Raw genomic sequence first — 13,328 nt, 5'->3', positions numbered from 1 at the left:
AGACTCTTGTACTGACCAGACAGAGCGGAGGGGCGGTCACCGGCGGTGGGCGGGGCTTAGCGGGCTGCCTTTCTTTATAGGCTCTTCTAGGTAACATTGTAACATTTTAAAGTTCTGTCACTTTTTACCATTGTGTTCTGATTCTGCTTTAACTTTCTTTGAGAAATCATTTACACCGTCTTTTGTTATTGTGTATTTTTTTTTATCTTTTTACTACTTTTAGCCTACATTTTAATGAATTATCAATACAGATGTGTTTATTAAATGTTGCCTCGGTTTCCTCGTCCGAAGACACCCGCCTGCGTGACTCCTGACTTACCAACCGAGTGAAGGAGGAGGGACTGAAGCCTGAAGAGAGACAATGCAGACCAAAACCCTGACAGACTTATAACACACTCCAGGCAACAAGTGCACGGAAGGTATAGAGAGGATTACCTATAATAACAAAGAGAGTGGGTTTTTTATTTTTATTTTAAGGCACGTTGTGGATTGTAAATGTGTATGAAGCTTCATCAAAAGCTGTTATTTTTCTTTTTTCTTTCTTTCTTTTTTTTTTTTTTGTCCTATTCTAGGTTTTGGTGATGTGGGGTGCCACACTGGTCGTCTTTTTCTGTGCCTTCGGCGCCCAGGAGACATCGTCACATGAAATTGTACGTTTTTTTCTTCTTCTTCTTCTTCTGTGATCCAATTTTTAGCCGGCTTAGGCTATATAAGTCATTTGAATTGTCTTTATTGTGATTTCATTTCAGGGGGTGACCTGTGATGAAAAAATGGGTATGTTGTGATATGCTTCCTCATAATGCTCTTGATAAGAACTAGACACTGATCTGTAATGTCAATATTTTGTGGTAATATTTGTGGATGGTCGATACAGATACTGATATGTTTGCACTGAAGCTGCTGATAGATTATATTTTGTGATGATTTTGAACATTCAACATTAAATTTTGCTATTTTCATGCTCACAAAAATTGAAAATACTCAGTGGTAAACAAATGTGGTATCGGTGTTTCCCACCCTGACAAGAATACAATTCGGTGGGAAACACAAAAACCACATGTGTTCACCGTCATGGGACACTAAAACTCTCCACTGAAACTCAGACTAATGAAATGCCGTTCGTTAAGGCAGCACCCACTGCTAGAAGACTCTGGGATAGCTACATTACCTTAAAATGAAGAATTAATTTACAAAAAACATAATTGATCGATTAGATGAAAAAAAATAATTGTGCAAAGAAAATCTAATTTAATTGCAGGTTTTACAGACTGTTTTTCTGTAGCTGGTCAGAGAGAAACCTCTGTCATATCAGTAGTGGGTGACACTGCCTATCTGATATCTAATTTATATATAATTTATATATATGTATATATATTTGTTGTTGTTTTCTCTCTTTATTCCTTTACTCTGCTTTTCCTTTTCCTTTCGGTTTCATTTAATATTCTTTTACTTATTTTCTACTTTTCCCCCTATTTATTTAACAGTATTACTTTACCTATTGATTTGTTTATATTGTTTTGTTCTTTCTAAACTTTTTTGGGGTTTCATTACACTATATTGTAATTATGTATGATTGTTATTAAGGGAAACACTCCATAAGCCCCTCGGGGTTTCTTTGGTCTTGATTGCACATGCTCTTTATGATGTTGGTATACATTATGGATATTTTTTTTGAATTACTCTTTTGTGCTAAATAAATAAAAAAATATATAATTATTTTTTATTATAATTAACTATTATTATATAATTAAGAGGTCTACAAGCATAGAAAATGTATGGCAATGTATTGTACTGAGGCTGAATAATATATTTCTTATTTATGACATTTTCTTCAGTTCCCTGGGATTTCAATACTTGGAAATTATCACACTTTTATCACTTTTCAAGGCTTTCCAGACATGTGTAGGACCCCTGAACATAGTATATTTTAGACTATAATAATAACAAAATATTTTCTTCTTGTGACTCATTGCCATTGCTGCTGTTTCTGGTTCCAGAGTTACCTCCCTATGGGAACGCCTCTCCGTCTCTTCTGAAGGAGTTAAAGATGGAGCTGGTGACAGAGGATGGAGACGACATGCTCAACATCAGCTGGGCTATCAACGTTGACGGTAGGAGATGAGCTTCCACTTTTTACACGCGGAAACATACACAAAAAGTCAATGTTGAATGAATTATCCCTCGTTAATCTGTCACCACCCGTTCATTCATTCATTTGTTAATTTGCTATGTGTTTGATTGTCAGTCAATCAATTAATCAATCATCTCTAGATCATCACATCATTGTGTTACATCCATGTTTGAGTGTCCTTGGTTCCCCTCTGCAGCTGCAATAAGAAAGTGATGTTAGTCAACCTGCCTGATTAATTAAGGCATACAAATTATGATTTATGATTAAGTTATGATTTTTCACTTTCTATCTCTCTGCAGTTAGTATTGAATATCTGACAGCCACTCGGATCGTAATTGCTGGAGAACTACCATTGCACTGTGAATACAACCCACCTTTGGCCAAGGCAAACCTCACTGGGTTGGAGCAGGTACAGCAGCCTACTGATAATATATTGGCAGTTATTAGTGTTTTGATACTTACAATTTACAAGATGAGCAGATTAAATTCACGAGCTAATACTAAGAGTCTCAGCCAAAGTAGCTGACACTATTCTTTTGACCCTAGAGTGGTCATGTAAGAAAGAAGTGCTGGAAAAAAATCAGATTACATAATAAGAGCTAGAGGGGATTTATTATAGCAAGCGGAAGAGGAAGGAGCTTTTTCCTTGACGTCAGGGAAAGCAAAAAATGGGACATGCATTTCAATTCCCTTTCATTTTATTTAAGCCGAGACAAAAATATTAAAGTAAAACTTGAATATTATTGAAGTTATCAGCTGGCTTGAGGCAGTTACTGACAAAATAGTAAAGTTGAAGATCTAATCATCTGTAATTTTCATATAAATAAATATCTGTTTTGCTGCTCTCCATCACTGATCGATATAATACGTGGTAGGAGTGTTTCAAACTATAGCCAGATCACAAAAGATATAACGTTGTCTGTTCTAAACAGCCGATGTTTGGTCGCTCTTTCCTGGAAGAAATCCTCTGGCACACAGGAAGTAATGCGTTGTATGTTTCCAGCAGCAGCAACAGCAGTTTGTTTGGAATAAACAGAAGAAGAACTGGGTAGAACTGGGTAGCGCCACAGAAACTCAAACTGCATCAACAGAAAATCCAAGCTCCACCCACACTGTTTGATTGACAGGTGATCTCTGGGAAGTGCAGTGCAGAAAAACCACAGCAATGAGTGTTAAGTACCAAAGATGTCACTAGAAAAAGAACAAAAAATATCAAATATTGAGCAATGAAAATCAGATAACATTTTTGTTTTCCAAAAAGGGATAAGTAGATATGATGAACCAGTTTTGAGAAAAGTTCTACAGTAGATTTTGAAATTTGATGACTTTGGCGACCATTTGAGTCCCTTAGTGGTCGTGTTTTACATCACTGTGGCAGACGACACACAGAATAAACACAGAAAGCAACACAGAATAAAATTTCACTGCGATGATCTTATTTTTCTACAGCAATTATGCTGTGCTATCAAAATTAATTTGCAAATGATATATTGATTTAAATATTCTACAAGCAGTCAGCCAAAGAAGCTAAGACACATTGCTGGTAAATGGCACAATGGATTTATAGACTAATAATGAGCAATGCAGTTATTCGTTTTGTTACATGTGAGTGTGGCATAAGACTGTGTATACATTTTTGTGTTTGTTGGGAATTAGAATTGTTTGAATTCTAACTTGAGTAACAGTTATTTAATATGCATGTGTTTTGCGCTTGTGTGTGTGAGTTTGTGTGTGTCTGAGACTTTATTCTGTAAGATTTGTTACAGTTAACCTAAACTAACAGCAATGATTGTCATGTTTTTAAATCCAGGTGTGGTTTCATTATTTAGTGCCTGCATCCACTGGCCAAAATGAAGTCTCAGCGGCCAATCTCCCTTTGCCTCCGTTGGGGAGTGGCTTGTCTTACAAGTCTGTACGCCTCTGGATATCTCCTCCAAAACCAAAGAGTAAGTTTATTTTGGATTTACCACCTTATGTGATTCTTTCTTGGAACGATATCACATGTAGAGCTGTTACAAAACTAGACATCCACCATTTGAAAAAAGTGACACTTTCTCTGACAAAATGGCAGCTAATGATGTGATGTGTGATTTGACAAATGTAGTTGAGTTCTGAAATTAATCTCAGAATTGTGAGTTAAAATTAAGAATTTACTTGTCATTTTGCCTTTATATACCACCTTAAAAAATGTTTACCATACCAATGCCTGGTATAATTTTTTTCAGCACAACCTCACCTATATGACCTGACCATTTTTTAGTCACTTTGAGATACTGTATCGACACACAGGACCCAAATAAAATATAAAATCAATTTTAGAAAGATTTTTTTATTATAAAAAAAACAAAAGAATGCTGAATGGATTGTTTTGAATGTAGAAAAAAATCATTCCAAAGGTATAACAATGAACATATAAAGGTACATTTGAAAAGAAGATCACACTATATACAACTATTTACAAAATAAAACAGGTGTGTCCCTAGGCGTTTTTCTATTTTAGAGATGCCACTGCTCAGAACAGTTCCTGTCCACTATCAGGCAGAGTGGTGTGTCACAGGCCTTGCCCTTCCACAGTGTCAGGTTGGTTTTACGGTCCACTACGCAGCAGTGCTGACACGTCCTGCGGCCTTGTGTGGCCTTCTTGCTGGGATCTGTGGGCACGGTGATGGCAACAGGAACATGATCATAGCTTTTGCTGCTGCTGCTGGGAACACCTGTCCCGCCTGTCCCACACAGCTGGGCTGTCAGTTCCTCTAAGAACTTCATGGGCTGCACTCGTTTTGTCTTGCTCATTTCACAGTGGAGGATGTAGGCATTAGTAGTGGCAATGTCCACAAAGTGAAGGAAGACTACCAGCAAGATATTTTGTGGTGGGTGGAGTAATAGTGTATCAGTTGGTCTGAGAGGTCAACCCCCCCATTGACTTATTATAAGCCAAGATGGGAGTGGGGCAAGGAATGTCTGTCACTGTCCAGTGTCCATCTCTGCCCTTGACTCTCCTCTTTACCGTCTCACCAGAGGAGGCTGGATGAACTGTGGTGCACATGGACACCTCATGGGTGTCCATCCACTTTAGGAAGATCAGGGGGTCCTCTCTGATCCATCTCATTGATCCTCTGGGAGATTTACTGTTGAGGGAATTTGCTGTCCCAATCAGCCAACACAAAGAGCTTGAACCCCCACTTTGTCGGCTTATTCTTCATATATCGTGTCATATCCGTTTTGGCTTTTGTTGCCACCATTCTTTCATCAACTGGCTGGCAGGCAATGCGGATCTCATGTAGAAGAGGCCTGATGTGGAACAGCCTGTCGAGGTCTGGAGTTCCCTTGTTCCTGTCATTTTCAACGTCCTCCTCTGGATCGCTGAGATGGATGTTCCACGACAAAACTCTGAATCCGTCCCTTGTCATGACAGTTGCTGAAAATGGCACTGAGAAGATGTTCCTTCTCCAGTGGTCTTGGGCATTGCTCACTGCTAACAATGATTCATTTATTTATTTATTTATTTATTTATTTATTAGGAGAATTTGAAAAGTTCATCAACTGAAACATCAGTCCATTTGTATTTCTTTCCCTTTGCCAGGTTATTTGCTGCCTGTGTATTTGTATTTTGTGTCTGAAAAGGTCCAGTGGGGATTGTGGTGTTGTTGTGTCCACCTGGGCCCCAGGAGGTCTGCGTGGCTGGAACCTAGGTGTTTTTGGGGCTAGCAGGGTCACTTTCTGTTCTCCATGGCTGTGGGCTGTGGTCCGGCTGTGCTGGCTGGGCTGTTGGAGATCTTGATGAAGGTCTTACTGGTGACGACCTGGTCCGACGACGCCTCCCTCTTGGTGGGGGAGGAGTGGATCTCCGTTCATGCCTCCCTCATCTCCTGCCAGGTTCAACCCTGCTGCTTCCCGTTCCCCGTGACCTCAGAATTCTGAGAATAAAGTCAGAATTCCAAGAAAAAAAATCAGAATTCCGAGATAAAGCTCAAAACTCAAATACATTTTTCACATGGCCCTATTGAAGGGAAATTCTGTTTCCTCTTGCCCCCCTCCATATGCAGGTCAGAGGTCAGAGATCAGTTGCTGGGGATTCAGGGTCACAGGGGCTTGAACCCTCCAGTTCAAGGATGCCACCATACCCAAAAGTTAAAAATAAAAAGTTACATCAACAACAACAAGCACATATCTTGTACAGGCCCACAGTGCGTGTTCACTTCTATGCACTGAAGGACTGCGACACGGTTAAATGACCTAATTCCACTAACGTTACTTAAATATCACAAGGTAACGTTAAAAGTCACCTACTGTTAAAGTCTGTAGGGCAGCAAAGATGAGTTACTTTCTGCAAATCCCCTACTGACTGTGGAATGTTAAGTTTCACTTTTGTTTTCAAACCGGAGACCCTGTGGATTGAGTGGTCTGCTGTCTGTACATCTCCAAATGACAAATATGGGCAGCATGATGTGGCTAATATTGAAATTTCTCAACCATCTACTTTTCTCTTTTGTCAGCAACAACAGTTAAACCAAAGCCTACAGGTGAGCGATCCTATTTGTTTTGTTTGTGTGTGTGTGTGTATTTCTGTGCATGTTTGTGAGTTTCACCTGAAAATGTAATAACGCCTGAAAATGTAATAAAATTTGCACTTAACTTGATCAAAAATGTAATAAAACCCAATAATGTAATAACTTGACCAATAATGTAATAAAATGTCCTGACTGATATTGTAATAACATTTTTATGTTTATTTTTATATTTCATGATTGGAAATGTAAACTCTAGGCTTTATGTAGAATTAGAAATTTACACCAGATGGCAAGTGGTACGTTGTTATCAGGCAAAGATGCATTAAACTAAAATCCCTATCACTGGGAAATGAACCCGCCCATACCCGTGCTGATTGGTTGTTGTGCAAGGATCGTCCATTAGACCAGAGTGGATCTTAGATTAGACACCATCAGAAGATTTGTAAAAAGTAGAAACTTTTTGACTTTTACTCAATTGCACCCCACGGATTATGAGGTTGGGATCCAATCACAGATTTTCTTGTTTTAACATTCTTAAATTCGTAAAACACAAAATGTAGAACTCTGGACTGAAAATGAACATCATCAGTTTTGAAAAAAAAAAAGACCCACCTGAAAGGTATTACATTATCAGTAAAAATGTTATTACAATATCAGTCAGGACATTTTATTACATTATTGGTCAAGTTATTACATTATTGGGTTTTACTATATTGAAAGGTATTACATTATCGGTAAAATGTTATTACAATATCAGTCAGGACATTTTATTACATTATTGGTCAAGTTATTACATTATTGGGTTTTATTACATTTTCGATCAAGTTAAGTGCAAATTTTATTACATTTTCAGGCGTTATTACATTTTCAGGAAATTATTACATTATTGGGTACTACACGCCCTCTAGAGGCCATCTGACAAAGTGCATCATCTCACAAAGCGACAGGTGTCTGACTGACTGCCTGACTGACTGCCTGACTGACTCACTGACTGACTGACTGTCTGACTGACTGACTGACTGTCTTACTGACTGCCTGACTGTCTGACTGTCTGACTGACTGACTGACTGACTGACTGACTGCCTGACTGACTGACTGCCTGACTGTCTTACTGACTGACTGACTGACTGACTGACTGACTGACTGCCTGACTGACTGTCTGACTGACTGACTGACTGCCTGACTGTCTTACTGCCTGACTGACTGTCTGACTGACTGACTGACTGCCTGACTGTCTTACTGACTGCCTGACTGCCTGACTGTCTGACTGTCTGACTGACTGACTGACTCACTGACTGTCTGACTGCCTGACTGACTCACTGACTGACTGACTGACTGCCTGACTGACTGACTGTCTGACTGACTGACTGACTGACTGACTCACTGACTGACTGACTGCCTGACTGACTGACTGTCTGTCTGTCTGACTGACTGACTGCCTGACTGTCTGTCTGTCTGACTGACTGACTGACTGACTCACTGACTGACTGACTGCCTGACTGACTGTCTGACTGTCTGACTGACTCACTGACTGACTGACTGCCTGACTGACTGACTGTCTGACTGACTGACTGACTGACTGACTGACTCACTGACTGACTGACTGCCTGACTGACTGTCTGTCTGACTGACTGACTGCCTGACTGTCTGTCTGTCTGACTGACTGACTGACTGACTGTCTGACTGACTAATTGACTGTCTGACAGCCTGACTGACTCACTGACTGACTGACTGACTGCTTGACCTGAATTTGCCTCGTAATGCCCTCAGCTGAGCCATGGGAAAAAAAAGACAAAACTTGAAGCACAAGTCTCAGAATTTGAATCACAATTCCCTTTTAGCTATTTATTTATTATTTATTATTTAGGTATTAGGCTTTTTTGTGCTAGCACAGACTGATAAAATATTTGTCATAAGTTATCAACAACGAAATTGGATGGATACAAAATATCCAAATGACAAATATGGGCAGCATGATGTGGCTAATATTGAAATTTCTCAACCATCTACTTTTCTCTTTTGTCAGCAGTAACAGTTAAACCAAAGCCTACAGGTGAGCAATCCTATTTGTTTTGTTTGTGTGTGTGTGTGTATTTCTGTGCATGTTTGTGAGTTTCACTTTTGTTTTCGGAGACTCTGTGGATTGAGTTCAATGCTGCTGGTCTGCTGTCTGTACATCTCCAAATGACAAACATGACATGATGCGACATCAGGTGCATTAGAGATTGATTTAGATCCATTTCTATACACTGACCAACTTTTGATTTTGTGCCTCTGTATGGGGAACACTGCATCTCACAGTCAAAGACGCCCTCTAGAGGCCATCTGACGAAGCACATCATCTCACAAAGCGACAGGTGTTTGACTGACTGACTGTCTGACTGACTGTCTGACTGTCTGACTGACTGACTGTCTGACTGACTGACTGTCTGACTGACTGCCTGACTGACTGACTGGCTGACTGACTGACTGTCTGACTGACTGACTACCTGACTGACTGACTGACTGACTGACTACCTGACTGACTACCTGACTACCTGACTGACTGACTGACTGACTGACTGACTGACTGTCTGACTGACTGACTACCTGACTGACTGACTGACTGACTGACTACCTGACTGACTACCTGACTACCTGACTGACTGACTGACTGACTGACTGACTACCTGACTGACTGACTGACTGACTGACTACCTGACTGACTACCTGACTACCTGACTGACTGACTGACTGACTGACTGACTACCTGACTGACTGACTGTGTGACTGTCTGACTGTCTGTCTGACTGACTGACTGACTGACTGACTGACTGTCTGACTGACTGACTACCTGACTGACTGACTGACTGACTACCTGACTGACTGACTACCTGACTGACTGACTGACTGACTGACTGACTGACTGACTGACTGACGGACTGACTACCTGACTGACTGACTGACTGACTGCTTGAGCTGAATTTGCCTCGTAATGCCCTCAGCTGAGCCATGGGAAAAAAAGACAAAACTTGAAGCACAAGTCTCAAAATTTGAATCACAATTCCCTTTTAGGTATTTATTTCTTATTTCTTATTTAGGTATTAGGCTTTTTTGTGCTAGCACAGACTGATAAAATATTTGTCATAAGTTATCAACAACGAAATTGGATGGATACAAAATATGTTTGCGTTTTTCTGTATGTAAGATGGGGAATCCAGGGCCTGGGACTGAGCATGTATCCTCTTTTTCAGCAACGCCCCGCTTCACTTTCACTAAACTGTGATCACTCACCTCAGTCTGTTGAGGGTCTTAAGGGTGTGTTGGTAGTTGTTTGGATTTGAACCAGCAACCCTGTGGTCATAAGCCTGTTTCTCTGCTGTTGTTGACATATAGGCAGCATGATGTGGCTAATACTGAAATGTCTCAACCATCTACTTTTCTCTTTTGTCAGCAACAGCAGTTAAACCAAAGCCTAAAGGTGAGCAGTCCTATTTGTTTTGTTTGTTTGTGTGTATTTCTGTGCATTTTGTAGAAATGTTGTTTATATTCACATTTGTAAACACAAAGTAATGAATGAAATTATTGTTAAGTAAAACAAGACATGTGGCACGTATTTAAAATGTGTGTGTGTGTGTGTGTGTGTGTGTGTGTGTGTGTGTGTGTGTGTGTGTGTGTGTGTGTGTCCAGTCACTGAAGCGCCTGGAAACCTGTTCACCATGATAGCGGTGCCCATTTTTGGAGTGCTGACCGGTTTGATCCTGCTGATTTCCTGCTTCATAATCTGTAAATAGAACACTTTTTACAAGATGTTGTCCATTCAAAAAACATACTCCATGTTTACTAAAAGTGCATGGCTCATATTGTGAAACGTAAATTGTCTGTTGTCTCTCTGTTTGGTTATTTCCTCAGGGTGAATCTTGATCACAGCAACAGAAATATTGTTTTCTCAGTTACTTCTTACTTTCATAAGGCAATGTGGGAAATGAGAGTTTAGTGGTTATCACAATGGAATGCCATGTCTTTCTCTGTCACACACACACACACACACACACACATACACATATACAATTCAGACACAAATGACCAAATCCCTCTTTCCAAACCACATGTTATCTTCCTCCCCAGATAAACGCTGTGGAGCAAACTTTTCGTTGCTGGGTTTCACCAGGCTGCCTACATCTCCCATGGTTCCTGTGTCCGTCCTGCTGGTGTACCCCGCTGAGGACCCGCTCTTCCAGCGGGCCGTGGTGGCGCTGGCCGAGTTCCTGCAGTGGCACGGCGGCTGCAGCGTGGCCGTCGACATGTGGCAGCAGGGGAAGATAGCCGAGCTGGGGCCGATGCGCTGGCTGGCAGAACAGGCCAAGGCTGCAGACCGGGTGATCGTCATCTGCCCACAGGTACGGGGGGGGGGGGGAAATAATGGATTACATGTAACAGGATTATAAGAAACTGACTGCAAAGGAATAGTAACTCTGATCTGTTATTGATTCATGGAACAAAAAGACAGTAATCAGATTATACTGTATTAAAAAATAGGTGATTGTTTAAAGGATAAGTTTGGCGATTTGGACCTATATAATTTGTCTCTTACATACTTGTGGCACTTGGACCTGCAGACAACATTGGCTCCGGAGTCAGCTGTCAGTTTAAATGGCAAGCTCCATTGTCTCTTGCTACTAATAATGAGTCCAAACAGGGTTTGTCAAAATATCTCCAAAAAAGCCAGTCTGTGAAAACAATAATATAGCGACCAACTGACGTATTTCTATCCACAGCCTGGAAAGCAGCAGCACCGCACCGTTTACACTCAGTGGATCGACTTCTGCTAAACTCTACTGTTTACAATCTGACCTGACCGTCCAAAACTAGATCACTCCGCCAGGAACCACCTTTCACCCCACAGCGGTCTGTGCTGCAGCAGAGAAAAAAAAGTTCTGCAATTTCCTGATTAGCGAAAGTGTGCGTAATGGATTTATTCAGATTTAGATATGGTGTTGTGTTGCATTTTGCTGCAAAGCTGAACCTAAGCAAAGTCTGCACAAGCAGGCGCCATGGGCATCAAGTAAGAATGGGGAGTAATTAGTGCATACATGAGTTGAGACTATGATTCTGAAGTTCAAATCCTCTCTTCTCTTCTCTTCTCTTCTCTTCTCTTCTTCTCTTCTCCTCCTCTTCTCTTCTCTTCTCTTCTCCTCCTCTTCTCTTCTCTTCTCTTCTCCTCCTCTTCTCTCCTCGTCTCTTCTCCTCCTCTTCTCTTCTCCTCTCCTTCTCTTCTCTTCTTCTCTTCTCTTCTCTTCTCCTCTTCTCTTCTCCTCCTCTTCTCTTCTCTTCTCCTCTCCTCCTCTTCTCTCCTCTTTTCTTCTCTCCCCTTCTCTTCTCTTCTCTCCTCCCCTCTCCTCTCCTCTATCCCCTTCTCTTCTCTTCTCTTCTCTTCTCTTCTCTTCTCTTCTCTTCTCTTCTCTTCTCTTCTCTTCTCTCTCCTCCTCTCCTCTCCTCTTCTCTCCTCTCCTCTCCTCTCCTCTCCTCTCCTCTCCTCTCCTCTCCTCTCCTCTCCTCTCCTCTCCTCTCCTCTCCTCTCCTCCCCTCCCCTCTCCTCTCCTCTTGCAGCCCAGCCACTGTCCTCCCAGCCACGGCTTGTCGGGACACTCCATCCCAGCTGCGGCCCGGGACCTTTACCCTCTGATCCTCAACATGGTGGGGAGCCACGCCAAGAGCCCCGGGGAGCTGGCGAAGTTCTGGGCGGTGCGGCTTGGCGAGCGGCAGGACAAGGGGCCCGGGAGCCTGGCGGTGGAGCTGAGGGCCTGCAGGAGTTTCTGTCTGATGAAGGACTTGAATAAGCTGTGCAGGAACCTCCACACCCAGAGGCAGGACTCTAAGGCGACATCGGGACTGAAGTTCAGAGCGGGGATTGCCTACAGTGAGACGAATACAGTGAAGTTGAGAGATGCTGTGGGGCAGCTAGCCAGACGGGAAGGGGAGCCGCTGAAGACTGTGATCACCGGCGCCTGAAAAACAATCATGAAAAAGTCACACACACACACACACACACACACACACACACACACACACACGGGGCGTCCTGGTGGCTCAGTGGTCGCAGGTGCGTACCGTGTAACCGTGACGATTTCCAGGTCATCCTGCTCTCCCATCCTTACTCAATCCCTCCCCCCCCAGGACTAACAACTAAAGGCCAGATGCTCTCTGTTGTAGCATTTTAAATACTACAGGAAAATAATATTTTTCAAAATAAAATAAGCTTCTAATAGAAGGTTTTATTAACTCAGAGTTTGCCATACAGCTTGCCATGCACATTTTATTTCAGTATGTTCAGTGTGTTATTATGACTGACCACTTTGTCTGATCTCTTGATCCAGCCTTGATTTATACAGTAGCCTAAGTTTCTTGATTTTTATATTCTATTTCTTCATGTATTTATAAGTGTCTTTGAGTGCTGTGAGAAGTGTTATCAAAATAAAACGTATTGATATTGTTGTTTTTGTTATTATTGTTATTAGTAGTAGTAAACAATAATTGGCTGCATTGTCTCAGTTCCCCATAATTATTATTAAAAGGAATTAAAATTAAAAGTTAATATGACCACTTTGTCTGATCTCTTGATCCAGCCTCAAAATAAAACGTATTGATATTGTCGCTTTTTCTTATTCTTAATCTTATTCTTATTATTATAATTATTATTATTAGAC

At 41.3% G+C, this 13,328-nt stretch overlaps 1 protein-coding gene across 1 annotated transcript; it reads left to right on the top strand.

Moving 5' to 3' along the window:
• Positions 1-134: 134 nt before the first annotated feature.
• Positions 135-13,109, top strand: LOC139640894 (interleukin-17 receptor B). The gene is made up of 12 exons (XM_071515084.1): positions 135-419; positions 573-650; positions 750-774; positions 1,998-2,111; positions 2,431-2,540; positions 3,942-4,077; positions 6,628-6,654; positions 8,669-8,695; positions 10,076-10,102; positions 10,312-10,407; positions 10,750-11,021; positions 12,232-13,109. Exons 2-12 carry the CDS (start codon positions 582-584, stop codon positions 12,631-12,633), a joined length of 1,305 nt encoding a protein of 434 aa, XP_071371185.1. The 5' UTR covers positions 135-419; positions 573-581; the 3' UTR covers positions 12,634-13,109.
• Positions 13,110-13,328: the final 219 nt, after the last annotated feature.

This window comes from Centroberyx affinis, unplaced genomic scaffold (genome assembly GCF_046629955.1).
Source record: "Centroberyx affinis isolate AG114_WGS23_722 - 3 ecotype Tasmania unplaced genomic scaffold, CSIRO-AGI_Caff_v1 ptg000302l_1, whole genome shotgun sequence".
NCBI lineage: Eukaryota > Metazoa > Chordata > Actinopteri > Beryciformes > Berycidae > Centroberyx > Centroberyx affinis.
The sequence above is the reverse complement of the archived record's forward strand: the minus strand, read 5'-3'. Positions and strand labels throughout refer to the sequence as shown.